The 27,565-nt window shown below is 49.1% G+C and overlaps 1 protein-coding gene across 6 annotated transcripts in view; it reads left to right on the top strand.

Annotated features, from left to right (window-relative positions):
• Positions 1 to 27,565, top strand: part of LOC139760247 (uncharacterized) — a 753,913-nt gene that overhangs the window by 657,694 nt on the left and 68,654 nt on the right. For all 6 annotated transcript variants that reach the window (XM_071683168.1, XM_071683167.1, XM_071683169.1 and 3 more), the window contains one exon: positions 23,985 to 24,247. In XM_071683168.1, coding sequence (XP_071539269.1) covers positions 23,985 to 24,247 — 263 coding nt within the window. The remainder of the gene's footprint in view (positions 1 to 23,984; positions 24,248 to 27,565) is intronic.

The raw sequence follows: 27,565 nt of genomic DNA on the forward strand, positions 1-27,565 counted from the left end.
AATTCAAAGCTTCTTTGTTTTAGGGAATTCAAAGCTTCCTTGTTTTAGGGAATTCAAAGCTTCCTTGTTTTAGGGAATTCAAAGCTTCCTTGTTTTAGGGAATTCAAAGCTTCCTCGTTTTAGGGAATTCAAAGCTTCTTTGTTTTAGGAATTCAAAGCTTCCTTGTTTTAGGGAATTCAAAGCTTCTTTGTTTTAGGGAATTCAAAGCTTCTTTGTTTTAGGGAATTCAAAGCTTCTTTGTTATAGGGAATTCAAAGCTTCCTTGTTTTAGGGAATTCAAAGCTTCCTTGTTTTAGGGAATTCAAAGCTTCTTTGTTTTAGGGAATTCAAAGCTTCTTTGTTTTAGGGAATTCAAAGCTTCTGTGTTTTAGGGAATTCAAAGCTTCTGTGTTTTAGGGAATTCAAAGCTTCTTTGTTTTAGGGAATTCAAAGCTTCTTTGTTTTAGGGAATTCAAATCCCTTAAGTGCTCAACTCTTAGTTACTGGTATAGAATTTAAACCGTAAGGTCTGACAGAAACCAAATCTCCATATCTCCCCCGCTTATATATATATTTTATTTTCATACTATTCGCCATTTCCCGCGTTAGCAAGGTAGCGTTAAGAACAGACGACTGAGCCTTTGAGGGAATATCCTCACTTGGCCCCCTCCTCTGTTCCTTCATTAGGAAAACTAAAAACGAGAGGGAAGGATTTCCAGCCCCCCGCCTATATATATATATATATATATATATATATATATATATATATATATATATATATATATATTCCCTCAGCTGTTGAATGTATTCAAACTCCGCTGGAGTGTGTCAGACTAAGGAGCAGAAGCATTTACATACATGAATTAGAAAGTTGGAACATTTTTAACATACATTTTAACATGGGGTCGTGATGTTGAAACATATCATTATAAACTTCGAAGCTGAAAAGAGAATATTTGGATATAGATCGTGATGTTTAACATGTTAATATGGGCCTTGAGGGTGAAAATGAAACATTTTGACAAGATTCGGTATATTCGAACGTGTTCATATGGACCTTGAGGGTGAAAACGAAACATTTTGACGATATTCGTGATGTTTGAACATTTTTATATGGACGGCGAAGGTGATACAACATCTGAACGAGAAGATCTGGTGTCTGAACGATGTAATACGGACCTAGAAGCAGAGGAGGACCATCCTCACATGGGTCGTTCTACTGTAATCTCTCTCACTTTCGCTCTGTTTCTTTTATTACAGATCTTAGATGACGTTTGTGTTATATAAAGTTACTTAGAAAACGACCAACACGCACCGTTTAAGGGGGCATTTTAGAAAACGACGAACACGCACCGTTTAAGGGAGCATTTCAGAAAACGACCAACACGCACCGTTTAAGGAGGGGGGGGGACTCGAACCGCTTTTCCCCTCTGCTGTAATCGAAATCCTGGCCCTCTCTATGAGTGTCCCAGCCACCGAGCGGCGGCCGATGTTGCTTCCCTTGGTTTTTGTGTGGAGACTAGCCACATGAGGCTCGACCGTTGTATGCTAATGGATGAGTACACTGTCTCACACACACACACACACACACACACACACACACACCTGGCTACACCCGCCAGTAACTAACCCTCCGCTTCACACACTCGAATCCCATTGCCTGTAATGCCATTTTGTTAAGCCTCTGCGTCCTTAATCATATCGGATCCAGATCCGTGCTGCCACAAGTGGTGAGAGGGTTCGAACCCCTGGCGAATGCTTGGCTCTGGCCGCCTCGCGAGATCTCTTGTCATTCACTTCTTTTTTCATTCTCGTTTGGGTTCGTGTGCGCAACCAGAGTGCCTGGGTCTCAAAGCCCAGTTTGAATTAGAACATTTGAAGGTGGGAAATTTGAGGGATTGTATCTTAGAATTGCCACAGGGTCCCTTTCAGGAGGAGGTCCTGATGTTAACCTTGCAGGTCCAAGGCTGCGTTGCGTTCAGTAGCAGGGCACGATGGAATCCTTTGAAGCGATACAGCTTACACAGCCAAGGGTGACTTGTGGTTTGTGGTGTAACCTTTTAAGCGGGTGGCGTCCGGTAACACAGGTATAAAACAATGGAGTGCAAAGGACAAGGGAAGATGTAATGAAATTAAGTTTAGTCCAGTGAGCTATATAATACAACCCTGATGTACGACGGTACGACCCTTAAGTGTAACTGGCCGTACCGTCGTGCTCAAAGGCCGTACCGTAATGTTCAAAGGTCGTACCGTCGTACTCTAGAATCGTACCGTACCGTAATGTTCAAAGGTCGTACCGTCGTACTCAAGGATCGTACCGCTGTGTTCAGGATCGTACCGTCGTGCTCAAAGGCCGTACCGTAATGTTCAAAGGTCGTACCGTCGTACTCAAGGATCGTACCGCTGTGTTCAGGATCGTACCGTCGTGCTCAGAGGTCGTACCGTTGTGCTCAAGGATCGTACCTTAGTACTTCAGTGATCGTACTGGCGTGTACTCAAGGATCGCACTGGTGTGTACTCAAGGATCGTACTGGTGTGTACTCAAGGACCGCGCCTTGATACTCAAGGAGTAACCGGAGGAGCTGAAGTCCCATCATAACAGTGTGTCTGGAGTTTCAGAGTTGAAGACGCTTAGTGAACCTGATCACCAACCATGATGGCGCGTTCTGATCTCCCAAGACAGTCAGAACCTGTTGGTGTGGCAGCATGTCTTACGAGCCATGGCCCAGGGGTGTGTGTGTGTGTGTGTGTGCGCCTCCCTCCCTCACTCTCACCCCAGCCAAACTGCCTGGCCAGTGACCCGCTATACATCAGAACTCGTAGGCCAGTTGTGTGAGCCAGTCCTGTAATCAGACGGTAGCTGAACTGGTATAATTCCTCATTAGCATGACTGATGAGAGAACAGCACTAGGACTGAGGCCGGGCAGATGTAGGCACACACACACACACACACACACACACACACACACACACACACACACACACACACATGAGGCCATGTAAGTTAATTAGGAGAGGTAATTATCCCCCCTGCTCAACGACCCCCTAGCCCTCCCAACACACACACACACACACACACACACACAAACTGACCTTTAAAGGTTAATGCCCAAGCTGATTGTCCCCTTAACTTTCAAAGCTTTAGCTGAGATTAAGCCCAGCCTTTCATTACCCTGATCAGCATTTATTTCGGCCCTCATTAACCAAGGAGAGATTCTCCTTTTTTTCCCTCCTCTACTCCCAGTTTTGACGTTTTAGTTTGACTTTCTTTCCCTGGTGGCTGACGGATGATGAAGTTCCATGAAATGTTTACTTCAGGATTTTCACTAGATTGGAGTCATTGACAGATGATGAAGTTCCATGAAGTGTTTACTTCAGGATCTTCACTAGATTGGAGTCAGTGACAGATGATGAAGTTCCATGAAGTGTTTACTTCAGGATCTTCACTAGTTTGAAGTCAGTGTTCAGGAGGGAGAGAGGAGGAGGAGGTGGTAGACGACGATATCAGGGTCACCAAGGGATGTGAGGACAGAGGTCGAAGGGGCATCCATTGTTTAGGGTATCCCTAAGGGCCAGGGTCCACTTTAGTTCAGTGGTGGAAGGGCTTTGCAGGTTCAGGGGATGATATGGTGGCTCAGAATGTCTTTCAATCAGTAGAGTCGACTTGCTTTCCATGGGCCTCAGTGGCACAGAATCCACAATGATCCAACACCCTCATATATATATATATATATATATATATATATATATATATATATATATATATATATATATATATATATATATATATATCCTCAGGGCCCATGGTGATTCATGGGAAGTCTGGATAAGTTCCTGGAGCTTTCCAGGAACGCCATATCTCTGGACTCGTAGTAGTCCAGAGGGCACAAGACTCACAGGGACCAGGAGACTGGACGTTGGCTCCCGAGTCCACAACAGTCCAGGAGCCACCTCAGGTCCAGGACTCATGATGTGTCAGACGGACCGATGATTCACGGTTAATGGTGGTCCAGGGGAAACTTTGTTTCAGGGCCCATAATATTTATGGGAAAACTCTGTTTCAGACCCCGTATTATTCCAGAAGAAACACTGTTTCAGGGCCCATAATATTTATGGGGGAAACGCTGTTTCAGACCCCGTATTATTCCAGAAGAAACACTGTTTCAGGGCCCATAATATTTATGGGAAAACTCTGTTTCAGACCCCGTATTATTCCAGAAGAAACACTGTTTCAGGGCCCATAATATTTATGGGGAAACGCTGTTTCAGACCCCGTATTATTCCAGAAGAAACACTGTTTCAGGGCCCGTATTATTCCTGAGGAAATACTGTTTTAGGGCCCATAATACTACAGAGGAAACGTTGTTTCAGGGCCCGTATTAATCCAGAGGAAACGCTGTTTCAGGACCCATAACACATGGGACCAACCTGTTCTTCGGACCTCATGATACATCGGTAGAAACACAATTTCAGGGGTCAGGGTAGTTCCTGAAGGACACACCCCCTCGGTCTTGACCCGTACTGGTGTGGGAGGTCATAACATTGCCTTCGCCATCACGTTAAAAGTGGTGGACACAAGGGGCCAAGGGCTGTAGGGATCTAAGGTCACACAGGTGGCCAAGGGCTGTAGGGATCTAAGGTCACACAGTTGGCCAAGGGCTGTAGGGATCTAAGGTCACACAATTGGCCAAGGGCTGCAGAGATCTAAGGTCACACAGGTGGCCAAGGGCTGTAGGGATCTAAGGTCACACAGGGGGCCAAGGGCTGTAGGGATCTGAGGTCACACAGGTGGCCAAGGGCTGTAGGGATCTAAGGTCACACAGGGGGCCAAGGGCTGCAAGGATCTAAGGTCACACAGGGGGCCAAGTGCTGCAGGGATCTAAGGTCTCACAGGTGGCCAAGGGCTGCAGAGATCTAAGGTCACACAGGTGGCCAAGGGCTGTAGGGATCTAAGGTCACACAGGGGGCCAAGGGCTGCAGAGATCTAAGGTCACACAGGGGGCCAAGGGCTGTAGAGATCTAAGGTCACACAGGTGGCCAAGGGCTGCAGAGATCTAAGGTCACACAGGTGGCCAAGGGCTGTAGGGCTCTGAGGTCACACAGGTGGCCAAGGGCTTAAACGCCACGACGTATGACGTGCGACGTGTTCAAGGGATGCCTTCCTCCCCCCCCCCACCCCACGTCGTGCAGTATCTGGGTTGACCTTAGTAGCCCTGAATGGTTTGGCACCCCCCTCCCCCCCCCCCCCCCCCACTGTTGGCCGTCAGCCGGGCTATTGTGTGGGTAGTCGACCTTTCTTTAACTGTGTGCATTTACTCGACCCACACACACACACACACACACACACACACACACAATGCGATATCTTTTATTTCATATCTTTCTTTTTTTTTTTTCCCTCCTCCCTCGGGGTGGGTCTATTGTGGGTCGTTGTGTTCCTCATTAGCCCCATTGTGGCATATGAGAGAGAGATAGATAGAGAGGAAGAGGGAGTTTGGGTGTGTGTGTGGGAGGAGGGGAAGGCTGGGTGTAAGGGAGTTGGGGTGGTCAGGTTAGGTTTTTTTTGGGGGGGTCAGGTTAGGTTTTTTTTGGGGGGGTCAGGTTAGTTTTTTTTGGGGGGTCAGGTTAGTTTTTTTTAGGGGGGGGGGGGGAGGGAAAGTAGTGGTGATGTATGATAAAGGTTAAGACACATCAACATTTTTGATACGTGTTTAGAGGGAACTCGTCTCTCTTTTTTCATTCTCACGTTCGTTAATATGTTTTACCTAGCCAGCCAGCCAGCCAGCCATGCCTGTGTATCCTTCTCGTCTCTTCCTTTCCTTTCCTGTCCCCCTTTTCCTGTGTTTGGATTTCATGAGGTGAATTATCCGATTGATTTCAAGTCCCGATAATTGACAGCCTCGTCCCGGTTACAAGAAAGAAATTTGCAATAATCCGGGCCGATTTTTTTGTGACTAATTTTTCTCTATTTTGGAATTGGTTTTTGTATGTATATATTGATACATTCATGTTGCCTTCTTCCTCTTTGTTCGTATACTCATGAATGATTGGGGACTCATTGTTTACTCATGAGTGTGGCTGGAGACTCACGTTTTATCCGTGACTGTCACTGGAGACTCGTGGTTTATTCGTGAGTGAGTGGAGCCTCGAGGTCTATTCGTGAGTGAGTGGAGCCTCGAGGTCTATTCATGAGTGATTGGAGACTCGTGGTCTATTCATGAGTGAGTGGAGCCTCGAGGTCTATTCATGAGTGAGTGGAGCCTCGAGGTCTATTCGTGAGTGAGTGGAGCCTCGAGGTCTATTCATGAGTGATTGGAGACTCGTGGTCTATTCATGAGTGAGTGGAGCCTCGAGGTCTATTCATGAGTGAGTGGAGCCTCGAGGTCTATTGATGAGTGAGTGGAGCCTCGAGGTCTATTGATGAGTAAGTGGAGACTCGTGGTCTATTCATGAGTGAGTGGAGCCTCGTGGTCTATTCATGAGTGAGTGGAGCCTCTTGGTCTATTCATGAGTGGAGCCTCGAGGTCTATTCATGAGTGAGTGGAGCCTCGTGGTATACTTGTGAGGCACAAGTCCGGAGGTGGACGTGTGAGTGACTGGGGCCTCACAACTCACAACTGGGACCCCTCTTGATGCACTCTGGTGCTCATGAGTGCAGTCCCTCACAGTTGGGTCTTCAGGAAGGTGAGTCATGTCAAGGCTCCCCCCCCCCCCCACTTAAAGGGGTCTAAATAACCCCCTTAGTGTCCTTTAATGGTTTAAATAGCCCCTTAGCGTCCTTAAATGGGTTTAGATAACTAGTGTCCTTTAATGGGTCTAGATGGCCCTTGTTTCCTTAAATGGATCTAGATGAACCTCTTAGTGTCCTTGAATTGGGTCTAGATGGCTTTAGCGTCCTTAAATTGGGCCTAGATGGCTCTAGCGTCCTTGAATTGGGCCTAGATGGCTCTAGCGTCCTTAAGTTGGGCCTAGATGGCTCTAGCGTCCTTAAATTGGGCCTAGATGGCTCTAGCGTCCTTAAATTGGGCCTAGATGGCTCTAGCGTCCTTAACTTGGGCCTAGATGGCTCTAGCGTCCTTAGATTGGGCCTAGATGGCTCTAGCGTCCTTAGATTGGGCCTAGATGGCTCTAGCGTCTTCAAATGGGTCAAGATGACCCCTTCGACGTCCTTGAATGGGTGTAGATTATCCCTTCATCGTCCTTAAATGGATCTAGATGACCCCCATTAGCGCCCTTAAATTGGGCCTAGATGGCCCATTGTCCTTCAATGGGTATAAGTGACCCGTCTATTATCTTTGAGTTGATCTAGATGGCTCTAGGTGACCCCGTGTCACCTCCGTGGCTCTAGCTGGCTCTCGCGTGGCCCTAGACGTCTCTAGATGACTGCTGTGTCACCCCTAGATGGTTCTGAATGATCCAGGGTAGCCCTAGATAGCTCTGGATGACCCCACGTGACCTCCCAGGCTCTGGGTAACTCCGGAGTGACGTTCCATGGCTTGAAATGACCCTCACGTGACCCTGAATGGCTTGAAATGACCCTCACGTGACCCTGAATGGCTTTAGATTGACCCCACGTGACCCTAAATGGCTTTAGATAACCTTTGCGTGATCGTTAATGTGTCTAGATGACCCCCTACGTGACCTTATATGGCATGACTGCCGTAGGATCCTAGATGGCTCATAGATGTTCCCAGCGTGACCCTTCCTAGTTCTATGAACCCCCACCCGCATCCCGCGAGAACCTAGATGGCTCTAGATGAGACCCGCTAGACCCCTAGATGGCTCTAGGTGAGACCCGCTAGACCCCTAGATGGCTCTAGGTGAGACCCGCTAGACCCCTAGATGGCTCTAGATGAGACCCGCTAGACCCCTAGATGGCTCTAGATGAGACCCGCTAGACCCCTAGATGGCTCTAGATGAGACCCGCTAGACCCCTAGATGGCTCTAGATGAGACCCGCTAGACCCCTAGATGGCTCTAGATGAGACCCGCTAGACCCCTAGATGGCTCTAGATGAGGCCCGCTAGACCCCTAGATGGCTCTAGATGAGACCCGCTAGACCCCGAGATGACTCTAGATGAGACCCGCTAGACCCCTAGATGACTCTAGATGGACCCGCTAGACCCCTAGATGGCTCTAGATGAGACCTGCTAGACCCCTAGATGGCTCTAGATGAAACCCGCTAGACCCCTAGATGGCTCTAGATGAAACCCGTTTGACCCTGGATGACCCTGAATGACCCTTGAGGGGTCGCGTTGCCGAGGAGAAGCTCCTCAAATGGGGGTGGAGGAGGCAGCGTTGCTCCACTGGAACCTAACATCATCCTCACATGTCTAGCTGTCGACGCCCTTCACTCGCAAGACGCCCTTAGGGAGGTTCCTCCCAGCCAGCCCGTCGCAGGGCGGAGGCGAGCCTGAAGCTCCACAGGAGAGAGGCCTCCCTCGGTGCTGGCGGCTCGTCCCCGTAGAGTGGTGTGTCGGCGCTCGAGAGATGGACGAACGACTTGACCGCTTGAGGACGATGTAACCCCTTGAGAACAAGGATTTAACCCTCCGAGGACGAGGACTTAACCCTCGAGGACGATGACACAACCCCTTGAGAAAAAAGATTTTAATGCCTCTGAAGACGAAGACTTAACCCTTGAGGACGAAGACTTCTTGAGGACGAAGCCTTAACTCCTTGTGGGACGACGGCTTAACCCCTCGAGTACGACGCCCGTCCTTCTGGAGAACGACGATCTAATCCTTTGAACACGACTCGACTAACCCCTTGAGAAACGACCACTTCACCGCCCTCTCCTGTAGCACCCAGACTCACCCTCCATGAAATGCGATCACTCCAGCCATCGTACACGCGAGGTGAAATCGTTGTACTCAAGGAGGCTATATAACATCTCTGGCTTTGAGGTCATCCCCGGCACTTATACCTACTGACTAACACTTGATCTTTCCTGCGTGTCGCTTGTCTACTCAAAATTGTATTTGTGAGAGAAAAATAGATTTTCTCCAAGTCCATAACACTGTCAGTGTACAGACGAGGATAGGTAGGACGTGGACGCAAGGCGCCAGCATGGTAGAGAGGGTAAGGTTCTACATTTGGGGATCTGAGGAATGTTGAGTTCGATCTTTGTGCTCAAGATGGGAACCTAGTCCAAAGTCGGGGCGAAGTCGGTGACATCGTCAGGGTCGTCCTTGATAGAGACAGATTAGAAGTCGGTGACATCGTTAGGGTCGTCCTAGAGAGAGAGAGAGGGATCTTATCAGAAGTCATTAACATCGTCAGGGTCGTCCTTGATAGAGAGACAGATTAGAAGTCAGTGACATCGTCAGGGTTGTCCTCGAGAGAGAGAGAGAGAGAGAGATCTTATCAGAAGTCATTGACATCGTCAGGGTCGTCCTCGAGAGAGAGAGAGATCTTATCAGAAGTCATTGACATCGTCAGGGTCGTCCATGATAGAGAGACATCTCAGAAGTTATTGACGTCGTCAGGGTCGTCCATGATAGAGAGACATCTCAGAAGTTATTGACATCGTCAGGGTCAGTCCGAGAGAGAGAGAGAGAGAGAGAGAGAGAGAGAGAGAGAGAGAGAGAGAGAGAGAGAGAGAGAGAGAGATCGTAACATCGCTTACTGGGAGTCAGCAATGAGCACATCATTGTCCTTCATTTTACGTTCATTATTTTGTACGAAATTCTTTATTTCGCCGTTGATCCCTCAGATGATTGTAGGTAGATGTTGCGTCGCCTTTTCATTCTGGGATCTTTGATATTATCCCCAGGAAGACGATGGTCCAATCCTGGCGCATGACGGTGCGACCACAGGTAAGATTGGAGGGGAAGGGGGGCTCATAATGCCTTAACGTTTAACCTGACCCTTGAAGGTCAGACTCGAAAACCAGGTTCTCATACTCACGGGTTCGTACCACTAGGGTCGAGGGTCGTACTATCGAGCTCAAGGATCGTATACCTTCGTGCCCAAGAGTCGTAGCATCGTGTTCAAGGGTCGTACCATCGTGCTCAGGGGGTCGCACCATCAGGATCGTACTGTCGTACTCAAGGATCGTACTGTCGTGCATCATCGTGTTCAAGGGTCGTACCATCGTGCTCGAGGGTCGTACCATCGTGCTTAAGGGTAGTGCCGTCATGCCGGGAACTTCGAAGATGATGATGTGTTCTTCTTCATCTTCTCTCTCTTGACTGCCTGGGTCTGCAGGTCGATAACAAGCACAGAGATACCACAGGTGTCCGTCTTCCTCCTCCTCCTCCTCCTCTTCCTGTAGAAACCACAACGTGGGAGAGAGAGAGGTGTGGGGAGGAAGCTTTGAGCGACGAAGAGGAAGAAGGGTTCGCCTCAAAGAATTGGCGGCAGTACATATACGCCCAGGGGCCGTAGGGAATATAGGTGGTTGAGGAACACAATATTGACGAGGGAGATCAATATTGCTCGCCACAAAAGAAGGAAGCCAATAATAACGGATGTGGGGGTAAGGGTGGGGGTTGGGGACAACAATATTGTAGGCTCGTCCTCTCCCTTCACTTCGATCACTAGCGGAAGGCCCCCTCCCCCAGCTTCGCCTCCCCGACGCTTCGCCGTCAGTTCTGAGGAGTCGAAGTTCCTCACAAGGCTGAGAGAGAGAGAGCCCTCTCAGGGTGGGGTTGTCCCTCAACGGGGTCTCCTCGAGCTAGGGAACGGGGCAGTATGGTGTCGAAGGGGCCTGGCCTGGGTCAAGGTGCTCTCTGCTCTCGACAATGAGCTGGTGTGATTTATGCCTTCATTATTAGGTTATCAGTTCTGCTGCTGCTGCTGCTGCATCGACCAGGGAGGTGGGGTAGTGAGAGGCGAGCAGGAGACACGGGCGCGACGCCACTCACACCAGTAACTCTCTAGATTAGTGAGGGGCAGGCAAGCTACACACCTCCCTCCCTCACCTTCCCTCACTACCACGGGCGGGGCCACCAGCCGTCATAATCCCTCCACACTCTCCCTCCCTCCCCCGAGCAGGACGCCCGCCTTACCCTGCTGCTGCTGTTGTATGTATGTATGTGTGTATGTATGTTTGTGTGTCTGTGTGTGTATGTATAATCCCCCCATTCCACCCTTCCCTCTTTTCCCCCCTCCCGCCAAACTCCCGCCATAACCCCCTTCTAGCGGTGCCCGCCCCCCATCCCTCCACACGCAGGGACGAGTGTTGCCCAAATGTGTCGCAGATGTTGACTTGTTACATTCTTCAATACCCTCACTGCAACAACACCAACACTACCCTGGTGCAGGCCATGCTGTGCTGTAGGGCCAGACACGGAGCGTGCTGGCTCACACACACACACACACACACACAAACACACACACACACACACAGATACATGTTTGCATACACACACACACACACACACACACACACACACACACACACACACACAGATGCTTGCAGACACACACATACACACACACACACACACACTTGCACACTCACACACTCACACACTCACACGTACATGCTTGCATACACACACACACACACACACACACACACACACACACACACACACACACACACACACACACACACACACATGCATACACACACACACACACACACACACGCGGTCAGTGTGTTAGTTTACAATGTGATGTTGTGGACACAGCAGGGTAAACTGAGATGGAATGTTACAACCTACACTGGATACATTTGGCAACTCAGTGTCTTATCTTAAGGGTCTTTTATCTATCCTATGTTGAGTTGTCTTCCTTGCTTGGATGATAGCTTCTTAAAGCAGTTTTCAACTCGTTGGTAAAATTGCGACTTTTGTTGTTCAAAGTTTTTTGCTATAGCCTGTTTTTAGAATGAATAATATGGCCTAATTATTGAATTGCAAGCTTATATATATACATATATATATATATATATATATTATATATTATATATATTACATATATATTGATAACATACTTAGACTGTAGACACATGTTCGATACTTTGCGAGGTATTGCACATGCCTCATGCACGATAACATCTAGTCTTTGACGTGATTGGTGGGGTGATGCTATGAATTTCCATTACAAGATCAAAGTTTAGCATGACTTAGATTTAAGGTTTCATGTCCATGTAGCATTTTGCCTCTTGCATAACGCTGTCATGAGTGAACTCATTTATAATTTTAGATTCATTTTGCTTGAAGGAGCAACAGGTATAGTCGTCAGAAAGTGTGACGAAGCCACATATATATATAGAGAGAGACAGAGAGATGGCATATTGTCCTGTCCTTCACTAATGTACATATTATTTTTTTATTTTCTAAACCAGTGCATCGATCTTTCATTCATTATTACTCCTCTGACAACATCCGGTAAAGTATGGCTACGTTTGCAGTGTACCACAGTGTCACGTGCCCGAAACCCCCACTCCCCCACACACACCCCCACTCCAACCTCACCCCGCCACAACAACCACAGCAACAACCACCCCATCCTCTCTCCATCTCTCTTCGACCCCCCTCCAACTCATGATTGTCACCACCTCACTGACGAGTCTAGTGACAGTCACAACCCCAGCTCACCATCAGACACCACACCACCAGTCGCCTCTACCACACTACCACCAGTCACCTTTACCATCGCCACCACCAGAAATGACTGATAGTATAGTCTCATGGCTGTCAGTCACCAGTATTGTTGACACTGTCATCACCTGAGGGAGAGCGTCTGCCTCAAAGGATGGGCAAATATCACCATGGCTGTTTGATCTGTTCAGGAGGTGGGTGGTGCCGCGGGAGATGAATGCGAGAGGGTCTTGGATCAGAGGGTTGCTATGGGGTGGATGTTCCTTGGCAGTGGAGTCAGTTTATGTTTGCAGATGATCCATCTTTGATGGCAGACTCCACACAGACGCTCCTTAACCTGATGGAAGTGTTCGGGAGAGCTTATGAAAGGATAGAGTTGAAGGTACAGTTCAACAGACGTAAGGTAAATGTATACACTAGAGAAATGAGTCAGGATGGTTAGTATCTGAATTCAAACTGTGAGGTTTAGGAGGAAGTGAAGTGCTTTAGGCACGTGAGAGTGGACGTGGCAACAGATGGAACCATGAGAGATGAGGTGAGGCACAAAGTTGGAAAAGGGGCTAAGGTCCCAGCTGCATTAACGAGAGTGCAGAAGGAATGCTCAATGCGTGAGAACAAAGAAGGGTATGTTTGAGGGTACATTAATCCCCACAGTGTCCTATGTACGCAAGTTTGTGCTATTGACCACAAAGGGAAAAGGGTAGATGTGTTAGAGATAAACTGCCTGTGTGCAGTATGTGCCATGTTAGGATGATCGTGTGAGGAATGAAAGGATCAGAGATAGGCTGTCGTGGGGTAAGCACATCCTGATAGAGAGGGCTGACCAGGGTGCATTGAAATAGATTAGACATATGGAGAGGATGAGTGAAGAGAGACTCACGGAGAGGATCTATGTGCCAAAAGAGGAGGTAGCAAGGGTAAGAGAGAGAAAGACCGTGGAGAAGATGAAAGGATGGAGCGCAAAAGGATATGGGGTATCGGGGCCAGAACATTCAGGAGGGTGAGCTGCAGGCATTGGATAGAACGAATTGGATCGATGTGGTACATGGAGGGGTGTTGGGGTGAAGGGGTAACGTGCAAACACGAGGCAGATCCAGGGCACATGAAATAGTCAAGTTAAACCATAGTGTGGTCTGTCCAGCTTGGCTCTGATTTCAGTACATTATACATGACAGTGAGAGATTTGATGTGTGCAGCTGGGGCTGCTGGCCAGTTGTTCCTAAAGTACACTCTGCTAAAGCTGGAAAGGCGTATATGTATGCACAAAAACGTGTTCGCCCTTTCCCGTGTTAGCGAGAGAGCGCCAGGAACAGACGAAAAAATGACTTCAATCGCTCACATCCATTTTCCAGTTATGTATAATGCACTGACATCACAGCCGCCGATCCACAACCAAGCCCCCAACAGACCTTTCTGTGGTTTCCCCTGACAGCCTTATATGCTCTGGTTTACTCCACTGGCAACACGTCGCCCCCAGTATACCATAATTCTCCAATTCACTCTATCCTGTGCACGCCTTCCTAAGTCGTGTGTGTTCAGGCCCCGAGAACATCACTACATTATCATCGCCATAACCCAACACGACCACAACCATATTGACCACATTTCTAGCCACACACTTTTCCTCTACAACCATCCACAACATACCTCCATTACCTCAACTATTGCTCCAAGACCACAGCCATCACAACTCGCATCACATGCACCAATTCAACAATAAGCATCGCATCATAACAACCAAAACTACACAACACCACCATAACTACAACCAGAACCTTCACCTCGACCTCTTCTACCACCTCAACCTACCATCCACACAGCCATAACCACCACTGTCATCCTCCACATCTAACACATCCACACTGACCACAACACCATCAACACTGTCTCCACCACCACATTCTCCACCACCAACCTCCCTTCCTCACCTCAACAACCAGCTCCACAACCACCATTTTCACAAGACCCTCCATCACTGCCAACACAACCATGAGTTCCACCTTCAATTACCGTCACTGACACCACAATGTACATCGCTACCACCACCACCACCACACAGACACACCTCACAACTCTCCCATCACCCACGTTACTTACAAACAGATCAACCACACCAGTCACCCACCAAGCACCCCAGTCACCCATTAACCACACCAGTCACCTACCAACCACACCAGTCACCCACCAAGCACCCCAGTCACCCACCAACCACCCCAGTCACCCACCAACCACACCAGTCGCCCACCAACCACACCAGTCGCCCACCAACCACACCAGTCACCCACCAACCACACCAGTCACCCACCCACCACACCAGTCACCCACCAACCACACCAGTCACCCACCAACCACACCAGTCACCCACCAACCACACCAGTCACCCACCACCAACCACACCAGTCACCCACCCACCAACCACACCAGTCACCCACCCACCAACCACACCAGTCACCCACCAACCACACCAGTCACCCACCAAACACACCATTCACCCACCAACCACACCATTCACCCACCCACCACATCATTCACCCACCCACCACATCATTCAACCACCCACCACACCAGTCGTCCACCCACTAAACCAGTCACCCACCAACCACACCAGTCACCCATCAACCACACCAGTCACCCACCAACCATACCAGCCACCCACCCACCCACCCACCCACTACACCAGTCACCCACCAGCCACACCAGTCACTCACCAGCCACGCCAGTCACCCACCAACCACACCAGTCACCCACCCACCCACCACACCATTGACCCATCAACCACACCAGTCATCCACCCACCCACCACACCAGTCATTCACCCACCCACAACATCAGTCACCCACCCACTACACCACAGCCACCCACTGCACCAATCACCCACCCACTACACCAATCACCCTCCCACTACACCAGTCACCCACCAACCACACAACCCACCCACCCACCACACCATCCACCCACCCACCCACCCACCACACCATCCACCCACCCACCACACCAGTCGCCCACCAACCACACCAGTCACCCACCAACCACACCAGTCACCCACCCACCGCACCAGTCACCCACCCACCACACCAGTCACCCACCCACCACACCAGTCACCCACCCACCACACCAGTCACCCACCCACCTCACCAGTCACCCACCCACCTCACCAGTCACCCACCCACCTCACCAGTCACCCACACACCACACCATTCACCCACCCACCCACAACACCATTCACCCACCCACAACACCAGTCACCCACCCACCACACCAGTCACCCACCAACCACACCAGTCACCCACCCACTATACCAGTCACCCACCAACCACACCAGTCACCCACCCACCAACCACACCAGTCACCCACCCACCAACCACACCAGTCACCCACCCACCAACCACACCAGTCACCCACCAACCACACCAGTCACCCACCAACCACACCAGTCACCCACCAACCACACCATTCACCCACCCACCACATCATTCACCCACCCACCACATCATTCACCCACCCACCACATCATTCAACCACCCACCACACCAGTCGTCCACCCACTAAACCGTCACCCACCAACCACACCAGTCACCCATCAACCACACCAGTCACCCACCAACCATACCAGCCACCCACCCACCCACTACACCAGTCACCCACCAGCCACACCAGTCACTCACCAGCCACGCCAGTCACCCACCAACCACACCAGTCACCCACCCACCCACCACACCATTGACCCATCAACCACACCAGTCATCCACCCACCCACCACACCAGTCATTCACCCACCCACAACATCAGTCACCCACCCACTACACCACAGCCACCCACTGCACCAATCACCCACCCACTACACCAATCACCCTCCCACTACACCAATCACCCACCAACCACACAACCCACCCACCCACCACACCATCCACCCACCCACCCACCCACCCACCCACCCACCACACCATCCACCCACCCACCACACCAGTCGCCCACCAACCACACCAGTCACCCACCAACCACACCAGTCACCCACCAACCACACCAGTCACCCACCCACCGCACCAGTCACCCACCCACCACACCAGTCACCCACCAACCACACCAGTCACCCACCAACCACACCAGTCACCCACCCACCACACCAGTCACCCACCCACCACACCAGTCACCCACCCACCACACCAGTCACCCACCCACCACACCAGTCACCCACCAACCACACCAGTCACCCACCAACCACACCAGTCACCCACCAACCACACCAGTCACCCACCCACCACACCAGTCACCCACCCACCTCACCAGTCACCCACCCACCTCACCAGTCACCCACACACCACACCATTCACCCACCCACCCACAACACCATTCACCCACCCACAACACCAGTCACCCACCCACCACACCAGTCACCCACCAACCACACCAGTCACCCACCCACCACACCAGTCACCCACCCACTACACCAGTCACCCACCCACAACACCAGTCACCCACCCACCACACCAGTCACCCACCAACCACACCAGTCACCCACCCACCCCACCATTCACCCACCCACCCCACCAGTCACCCACCCACCGCACCAGTCACCCACCCACCACACCAGTCACCCACCCACCCACCACACCAGTCACCTACCAACCACACCAGTCACCTACCAACCACACCAGTCACCCACCCACCAACCACACCAGTCACCCACCCACTACACCAGTCATCCACCCACCTCACCAGTCATCCTACCACACTATCGTCATACTACAACCCTCCACCACCCACCACAAATACATCTCCTCTCCCCCACACCCCAACCCCCCGAGATAATTTTCTCATCCCTTCACTTTTTAAGTCTATATGTAATGTTTAAGAGGAGTTAACTCAAGTAATATCTAGCCACGGAATAGCGCTTGGGTCTCCGCTGCACATACCCCAACCACCAAAGCTCCCCCACCACCAACCAACCAACCCACCCCCCATATACCCTCGACCACCACCCACCCCTCCCTTCCCCCACCACCCCCTATCACAGTCACCCATTAGTGTACCCCAATGCACTTAAACCTCCACCACCCCCTCTCTCTCTCTCTCTCTCTCTCTCTCTCTCTCTCTCTCTCTCTCTCTCTCTCTCTCTCTCTCTCTCTCTACTACCACCCACCTCCTTCCCCCACCGACTGAGCAAACTGGCAAACTTACCACACACTCACCCTCTTCCTTCCCTCCCCTCCCCCTTCCCCCATCCTCCCCTTCCCCCATCCTCCCCTTCCCCCATCCTCCCCTTCCCCCATCCTTTACCTGGTTGGTCAAGCCTCGTCCATCATTACCATTAATCAGTTGGTTTATTTTTGTTTGTTTGTTTGTTTTTTTTTCGATTATAAAAGCTTGATTGATATAAGCCTTCTCAGAGCCTGGGCCTTTCTTCCACCTTGTCCCTCACTCGTCCTGGACACCTGGTGATACTATCCTCACCCTTTGTACCCTCACTGGTCAGTATCCTCAATGAAGTGTGGCCTCACTAGGCTGTATCATTTCTGGCCAGCATTTCCACTGGACAGTACACTCATTGACCAGTATCCTCAGTAGGCAGTATCCTCACTGGTCAGTATCTTCATTGGACAGTATCCTCACTGTCCAGTATCCTTCTTGGCCAGTATCCTCACAGGTCAGTATCCTCACCGGTCAGTGTCCTCATTGGACATTATCCTCCCTGGCCAGCATCATCACTGGTCAGTATCCTCACTGCCAGCATCATCACTGGTCAGTATTTCACAGCTTAGGATCCTCACTTGTCAATATCCTCAATGGTCAATATCCTCATCGGTCAGTATCCTCACCGGTCAGTATCCTCGCCGGTCAATATCCTCACCGGTCAGTATCCTCGCCGGTCAATATCCTCACCGGTCAGTGTCCTCGCCGGTCAGTATCCTCACCGGGCAGTGTCCTCGCCGGTCAGTATCCTCACCGGTCAGTGTCCTCGCCGGTCAGTATCCTCACCGGGCAGTGTCCTCGCCGGTCAGTATTCTCGCCGGTCAGTGTCCTCGCCGGTCAGTATCCTCGCCGGTCAGTATCCTCACCGGTCAGTGTCCTCAGGCACTCACGTTGTCACACAACCCATTTATATATATATATATATATATATATATATATATATATATATATATATATATATATATATATATATATATATATATATATATAGGATGGCAGATTTGGGATGCCTAGGATCCGGAGGTGTACAAAGTGAGAGGAGTCATGAAAGTTGGATTGATGAAAAGAAAAGAGGTGGTGAACGCCTTGAGTAAGATGAAGTGTGGCAAAGCAGCTGGAGTGGATGGAACTGCAGTCACATTCTCAAGAAAGGGGTTGACAGAATGACAGAATGGCTTAAGGTGAGATGTTGGAGTACAAAGGCAAGAAGATCAAAAGTGAATGCTCGAATTACAGAGGTATATATCTATTGAGCATACATGACAATGTGAATGGGTAAATGATGAATGAAAGGGTAGTGGCATGCACAGAACATCAGAGTGGGTAAGGAGCAATGTGGCTTCGGGAGTGGTAAAGGATGCGCAGGTCATCAGAGTGGGTAAGGAGCAATGTGGCTTCGGGAGTGGTAAAGGATGCGCAGGTCAGGTATTTCCTTCAAAGAATCTGTGTGAGAAATACTCAGAGAAAGAGAAGGATTTGCATGTGGCAGTTATGGATCGGGATAAAGGGAATGATAGGGATGATAGTGATGCCTTGTAGAAGTTGCTGCTAATATATGGTGTGAAAGGGAAGCTTCTAGAAACAGTGAGGAGTTTTTGTCAACAGAGTAAGGCGTGTGTGCGAGTTGGGAGAGAGGAGGGTGAGTCTCTCCAAGTGAATGCGGGTCTAGCGCCAAAGGTGTTTGATGTCACCCCGGCTGTTTAATCTCTCTATGGATGAGATGGTAAGGGAGGTACAGAGGAAGGTCTCTGAGAGAGGTCTGTAGTCTGTTGGGGGCAGGGAAGCCATGGAAGAGAATCCGTTGTTGTTTGCTGATGAGTTAGCTCTGGTGGCAGCCTCGAAGAATTAAACCGAGGACGAGATGGAAGGATAAAGTGGGAAATGCGTTGAGTGATGTGGAATGTGAGGCGTGCATGCAATGGCAAATTAGAGCAATATGGTATGTACGGGGCCACAAGCTGTCAATGGGCTGAACCAAGACATATGAAGTGGTCAGGGGAAACCACAGAAAGGTCTACGGGGCTTGGCTGTGGTTAGAATGAAAGTAAATTAACTTAGGAGATTGGAGGGTATCTAGTGAATCAGAGCTTCAGTGTACGGATGAAGTGTGTAGGCACACGACATTAGGAGGCTGATGAAACAAAAGCTGGTGAAAGCAAAACAAATAAAGTAAAACGAGACGTACAATCAGTACCTGCAGGGAAGTAGTGCGAGTGAATGGGAAACGTACATGAGAAAGCGGTGAGAGGTCAAGACACAGGCAAGAGGGCTGAAGAAATGGGTAAAATGAGGGATGGGAACAGAGAGTCAAAAATGCTCTTCAGGTAGATACAAGAAAATGGCTTGGGTGTGGAGAATAATGTGAGAAGATTGATAGGATAAAAGGAAGAGATTGAGGAAAATGAAAGAGAAAATGGTAACAGGAAAAGAGAAGACGAAGGAAGAAGAAACCGAACATCTGAATATGATAAATGATAAGGAGGTGAATGTGGTGTGTCTTGGACAAGGTGGCACGTGGACCAAGAGAGTCATGGCAAATGGTACGGGGTTCGAATCCTGGCTGTTGGAGGGCATTGATATATGCACACGAGTTTATCATAATGAATTGAAGCTTAATTGTGACAGTGCTCAAAAGATCTCACCATTTTCCCCCCAACCCTCCCCTGTGTACCACAGGCTATCGTTCGTCCCATTCACTTTCGTCCATACCTTTCACAATCATCGTCCCCCGCACCAGTCACTATCGCTCAGCTCTGTGAACCCAGTCATAAAATTTGGATGATCATTACGGCGAGCAAACAAACTCTGAATACGAACCTTTTTTGAAAATGATACATATAATTTGAATAAAGTATGTGACTGAATATATATATATATATATATATATATATATATATATATATATATATATATATATATATATATATATATATATATTCAATGATTTGCCGTAAGTTTTACGAGATGGTTACGATAAGCTCAGAAATAGCCAATTGATTAAGATAATGAGCGGGATATTTTTACATCTGAGAGAGAGAGAGAGAGAAGAAAAAAATAGAAAGATAATCACACTAAATTATCATTATTAGTTGTGGGGGGGGGGGGCGACGGCCCCCCGTGCAAGAAATTGGACCCCCTTTTTTATTATTCGGTAACAATACTGAAGCAATATCCATATCAGTTTATATTATATATATATTCCTATCAGTCCACGGGGAAATAGAACACGATAAGTTCCCAAGTGTACTTTTGTGTAATAATCACATCATCAGGGGAGATACGAAATATAAGTCAGCTGATATACAACGAAGAGACGTAGCTGGGACGCCATTTGGTAAACAAGTGATATATGTGACAAAGAGGATATATGTGTCAGAGGTGGAGGGAACGAAGAGAAGTGGAAGACCAAATTGGAGGCAGAAGGATGGTGTGAAAAAGATTTTGAGCGATCGGGGCCTGAACATACAGAAGGGTGAAAGGCGTGCAAGGAATACAGTGAATTGGAACGATGTGGTATACCGGGGTCGATATGCTGTCAATGGATTGAACCAGGGCATGTGAAGCGTCTGGGGTAAACCATGGAAAGTTTTGTGGGGCCTGGATGTGGAAAGGGAGCTGTGGTTTCGGTGCATTACACATGACTGCTAGAGACTGAGTGTGAACGAATGTGGCCTTTTATCTTTTCCTAGCGCTACCTGGCGGGGGGAGGGGGATGATATTTCGTGTGTGTCGGGGTGGCGACGGAAATGGATAAAGGCAGCTAGTATGAATATGTATATGTGTATATATGTATATGTCTATGTATGTATATGTATGTATACGTTGAAATGTATAGGTATGTATATGTGCGTGTATGTATGTACATTGTATGTGAGTGGGTTGGGCCATTCTTTCGTCTCTCTTCTTGCGCTACCTCGCTAACGCGGGAGACAGCGACATAGTATAATAAATGAAATAACATATCAACTGACTGATATATTTCTCTCCTGTGTCTCCCCTGACGAGGTGATTATTACACGAAAGTGCACTTGAGAACTTATCGTGTTTCATTTTCCCCTTGGACCCATAGGAATATATATATATATATATATATATATATATATATATATATATATATATATATATATATGATATAGACGACATATGTCTCCTTCATTCAGAAAGTGGTGACCAACTTGCCTGAAGGAGAGGTGCTCACACGAGCACCTCTGGACAAAGAGATCGTGTTCCTCCCCTCAGTCCACCTCGAGTCCCCTCCACCCTCAAGCTTCGACACCCAGCCAAGACGGGCGTGTCTGACGAACCCATTAGCCACTGGTGAATGCGGGTGAGGCAAGAGTAATGAATGACCTTTGAGTCGTGCCTCATTAATATACAAAAAAGCAGAGTCGTTTAGTGCTATCGCTCGACGGCTGGCGGGAGACAAGGTCCTCTTCGTCACCTGGCCTTCCCTGGGTCTCGCCACCTCAAGATAGTCACTATTGAGACCCTAGTCTAACTTACCCTAACTTAACGCAACCTGAATCTAACTTAAGTAGACCGACGCTGGTCTTAGAAATCCATGTAGCGTCTTTGGGGACAAATGTTCTTCACGAAAAAGAACTGATGAACACAAATCCTAAGGTGTGTGTGTGTGTGTACCAAAACATGCCATCACCGAGAGCAAGGATTTACTCATACGTGATTCGACCATTGAGAACAAAGATGAGGATGATGAGTGAGGGAGTGTGAGTCAGGTGGTGTGGGAGGTCGGGTGAGGGGGAGCCACCTGACCTCACACGTTAACATGGTCTTCCTGGCTTCCCTCACCACCTGGCTTACATGACACCCAGTACTACCTGACCTCCTTAACCACCTGGCCTACCTGCTCTCCAAAACCGTCTGGCCCAACTGACCTACATCACCTGGCCCACTTGGCCTTTCATGCCACCTGGCCCAACTGACCTCCCACACCACCTTGCTCATTTGACCCCCAGTACCACCTGGCCTACCTGACCTCCCACACTACCTGGCCTCCCACACCACCTGGCCCCAACTCACCTCCCACATCACCTGGCCCACTTGGCCTTTCACACCACCTGGCCCACCTAGCTTCCCACTCCACCTGTTTCATCCCACTGTAAAAGGTCCAATTCAGGTGACACTACCTAACCCAGCTCATAAAAAGGGGCCCACATCACACCACTTGGCCCTCCAAATGGCAATGGCCCACCTCAAACAGGTGGCCCACTTCACACAACCTGTCCCTCCTTATGTCACATGGCTCAGTTGACCCATCTTGTACCTTATGACCAGCCTTACACCACCTGGCCCTCCTAAGGCCACGTGGCCCACCTCAAATAGGTGGCACATATCACACCACCTGGCCCCATTTATGCCAAGTGGCCCCACTTGAAACAGGTGGCCCATCTCACACCAACTGGCCCTCCTAATGCCACGTGACCCACCTCAAACAGGTGACCCACCTCACACCTGGCCCTCTTTATGTCACGTGGCCCACCCCAAACAATTAGTCCATCTCAGACCAACTGTCCCCCCTCCATAGGCCACCAGGCCCACCTCCCAACCCACCTCCTACCCTAACCTTATACCACGTGGCCCACCTCACACAGGCGGCCCACCTCACACCACGTTTACGTTTGAGTGCTTTAGTCCCCCGCTACACCCTCCAGCGGCCCGCCCTCGCCCAGCATGTGGACAGCCCCGTGGCTCCTGCATCTCCGCCACCAGCAGCATCTTGCTCTCGCCTCCACCCACTCCCCTCCCAGCATGCTGCCACACAGCTTCTCCAGCACCCCCTATCACGTCGCTGCCTCCCTCACCCCACCTCTGCTCCGCCTCCGTAGCAGTGCCTCCTCTCCTCTCCTCTCCTCTCCTCGGACGACTTGATGTTGTCACTTTCCCTCACCTCGATGTCCGCCCTCCCTCGTAAGGCTGTAGCCAGAGTGTCCGCCTATGCCTGAGGCATCTTCCACGGGCACTCTGGCCTACCTCCCCATCCAGGATCTCCTGTCCCTCTCTATCCATCCACTGTCTCTCCCCTCCCTCCCTCCTAACCACCAGTCCTTCCGTCTCGTTTCCACCATCCCTTCTGCCCCTCCCAAACCCCCTTTGTTCCACCACCTCCCTCCCTCCCTCCCCAGCACACCCCAGTAGATTGCATGTCACCACCCACGTCCCGCCCTGCCCCAGACCCCTCCCCCAGCACCGCCACTGTTCTTTAGACGCTCGGTTCAAGGGAGTAACACGGTGCGTCCACAGGACTGGACATCGTTTGTGATCACGCCGACCAGAAACATGTGCGCAACGCCCTCGACGTCCTTAAGAAGAACCCGTTCACCATCTACTGGATGAAGTTCCGGAATTGTAACCTGCCACGGCTGCCCGACTACGTGTTCCTGGGTCTGGGCGTGCGACACCTGAACATCATCAGAAGCAACGTGAGCGCCATCGAGAGATCCTCCCTCTCCGCCCTGGGCAGGACGCTCCTCACCCTGGACCTGGCCAATAACAAGATCCGTGAGGTAAGTGTGTACCAGAGGACATGAACAAATAAAAACTGTTGGATTTATGTATTGATTGAGATGAGGAAACATATGAACACGACATTTCCACTGCGAGTTCGTTTTCTTTGATTCTCTTCCCTTCCCTTCCTTATCTTCATTTATTCTATCTTTATCCTCTCTTTTTTTTTCCTTGCACTGAACACTTTTCTCTTAACTCGAGCCTATACATATAGCACCTTTTTCAGTCTGTCAGCAGTAACCTTCTTGAATTCAGAAGTATACACAAACAGCGCAGCTTCTCTCTCTCTCTCTCTCTCTCTCTCTCTCTCTCTCTCTCTCTCTCTCTCTCTCTCTCTCTCTCTCTCCCTAAGCCTCTTACGTTTCTATTTACCAAATTCCAAAACACTACAGTTCAACTCTGCAGTTCACCATAGTCTTTTTGTCATGCCTGTATCCCCCTTTACACACTATCCTGCAAAATCCCATTACTGAACACGATTAAATCTGCTTTCTAGCAGGTGGAGTGATGGATTCATGACACCAGTATGGCTCGGCAGGGCTGCCATCCCATCTTCCCATTAGTCTCATTCATCCCCAGTACATAACACTATACTTATGTGGCTTTCTTCCATCAACTCTCTGTTAAATAGTAAAGTCATCAGCCTTGAAGTTTATGAACTCTCTTTACCCTCGCTAATCAACCATCTCTTTCCATCTGACACGATGGTCCTCTTTGATGGTATAGTAGTAACTGTTTATTCCCGTAGTTTATATGTGGAGACGAGTCACACAAGGATGAGCCGTTAGGCCAATTTTTTATCGTCCTTCCCAGACCCAGCTAAGCTGTGAAATTTTCTTCACTTCTCTAGTCTTTCCTTCTTGCTAGAATAACGTTTTTCACTTCTCCCCGAGTCTTTGTGCCCACATCACAGAAGTGAAATGAAGGATGATTGGATAATCGGATGGAGATAACCCTGAATTATTTTCATTATCATTGATATTTAAGATGAGGCATAATGGACTTCAGTGGTGTAGCGGTCAACGCATTCACGGGTCGCCCAAGGTGGAGCGCAGAGGTTCGAATCCTGGTTGGGACTTCAGTGGTGTAGCGGTCAACGCATTCACGGGTCGCCCAAGGTGGAGCGCATGGGTTCGAATCCTGGTTGCGGCAGTCGTTCCACAGTCCAGCCAGCTGTTCATCCTCCCTTAGGGGTCATTTGGTAATTTGGGTACCTGGCTCAGGCTACGGTATATATATATATATGTATATATATATATATATATATATATATATATATATATATATATATATATATATATATATATATCACATGATGCCTTACAACAGCAAGGATTCGAACCCGGTCCTTTGATTAGGGCCTCGGTTGTCCGTGCCGTCTCAGCTAACGTAAAATAATCCACGAGAGCTAGAAAATCTTTGGTCATCGCCGTCAGGGTTATCTGACCATTTCTATTGGTCTTGGGGAATCTCTGAGAACTTTGACCACAGTTTGGCCAGCGATAATCCCCCCTCCCTGCTGTATTACCCGACTCCTGGAGAGCTTTTTATTAACTAAAATCTCGTAAGATTTGTGTCTCAGCCAAGACCGAGGTAGTCTCGAGATTTATATATATATATATATATATATATATATATATATATATATATATATATATATATATATATATATATATATATATAACATACAAACCTCCAACAGTCAGGATCGAACCCGGGACCCCTGCGTAGCAGGTGGGAGCACTACCCATGGGTCCCGGGTTCGATCCTGGCTGTTGGAAGTTTGTATGTTATATATATATATATACATATATATATATATATATATATATATATGTGTGTGTGTGTGTGTATGTATAACGCAAGGATCCCCTTTCACAGGGTTCCTATATCACCCATGCTGCGCTCCATGCAGGAGCAGGGAAATGATCGACTCCTTCCATCCATTGACGATGATTCGGCCTCGCCGCAGGTCACTTCCCACCAGTGGTATACCCACTCGCTGGCGGAATCCGGTAACACCACGGGAAATATCTAGATGATATTTTCAAGGGTATATGCGTTTGTTGTTTACATTCTCACGGCCGAACCATAGCATTCCGAGGCCCCAGGTTCTGGCCGTAGGTACTGCGGACTCTGGTACAGAGTTTAAGTTACGGTACGTTGGCCTTGAGACTCTTTTTAAGGCTGTTTATGGGCGCTCTTCAAATACCTTGAAGACTGTACTTCGTCCTCTGCAGCTTAAAGAATGCTAAGAAGTGAACCATCATCGACAATATTAAGTTTTCTCGAACTGATTAGCTGCATTTTGTAAAAGCCATATCATTACCTAAGCTGCGGCGAGTATCTCAGCTAGTTGTAGAGGTGAAAGGAGTGTATCACAGGTGAACATCCATAGAACATAACAGCATCTACGCCATCAGCAGTCTCAGCCTCCTAGCGGCGGGCAGGAGTACTATAGAATTGACCAACCAACACATAAGCGCAGGACCAGCTCCTCACACTGATCGAATATTGATATTCGTCCCATATTGGCCATCGTAAGTCGCCTTGGGTTAGTGTCCTATGCCCAGACACTTAGTCGTCGTCTTTGACCAAGTTCAGTGGTAAAGAACAGTTGTTATACGGTTATTGCTTGTGTGGCCTGGGATGATAACTGTCCTGCCTCTCCCTTCTCCGCGGTCGGGCGGGGGTTCAAGGCTCTCTGGCGTTGGTAAACAATCCTGTATGTACATAGTTCAGCATAACAGTTTAGTTGGTCATAATGAATAACATGGCTGCTAATTTCATGATGAATGCTAAAGACAAAATCTTGCAAATTTTACGTTTTTGAGGACCAAGTGGACCTTACTGGGGTGTGGATAGCATCTTTGCCAAAGGCCCTGTCGGACTTGCCGTCATGATGACCTACGACTCTAGTCTACCGTCACCCAGGACATCAGGCTGCCACCCAACATTTCCCGCATCATGATGCAGAACCTCCTCCGTGCCTGCGCTACACAAGCCCCGTCTCATCTCATTGATAGATGGACTCTTGTCCCTCCAGTAGGATGGTGTAGCGACATGGTTGCCCGTAAGACCCAACATTCCCCATTCTTCTACTTGATGATCCACCTTGGGAATAACCTCCCTCAAGACCTTTCTCTCCACCCCAGCCACCTGTTGCCACCACGACGCAGACGACATGTACGTGGTGGTCAACAAAGAGGAGCATCTCATTCGTCTCGACGTCCACCTCACTTCCATGGATGTTCTGGTTGGTTGGCTCGACAACCGCCGCCTCTCTTTCACAGATGTTCTGGTTGATGACAGTTCTA

This window comes from Panulirus ornatus, chromosome 36 (genome assembly GCF_036320965.1).
Source record: "Panulirus ornatus isolate Po-2019 chromosome 36, ASM3632096v1, whole genome shotgun sequence".
NCBI classification, from domain to species: domain Eukaryota; kingdom Metazoa; phylum Arthropoda; class Malacostraca; order Decapoda; family Palinuridae; genus Panulirus; species Panulirus ornatus.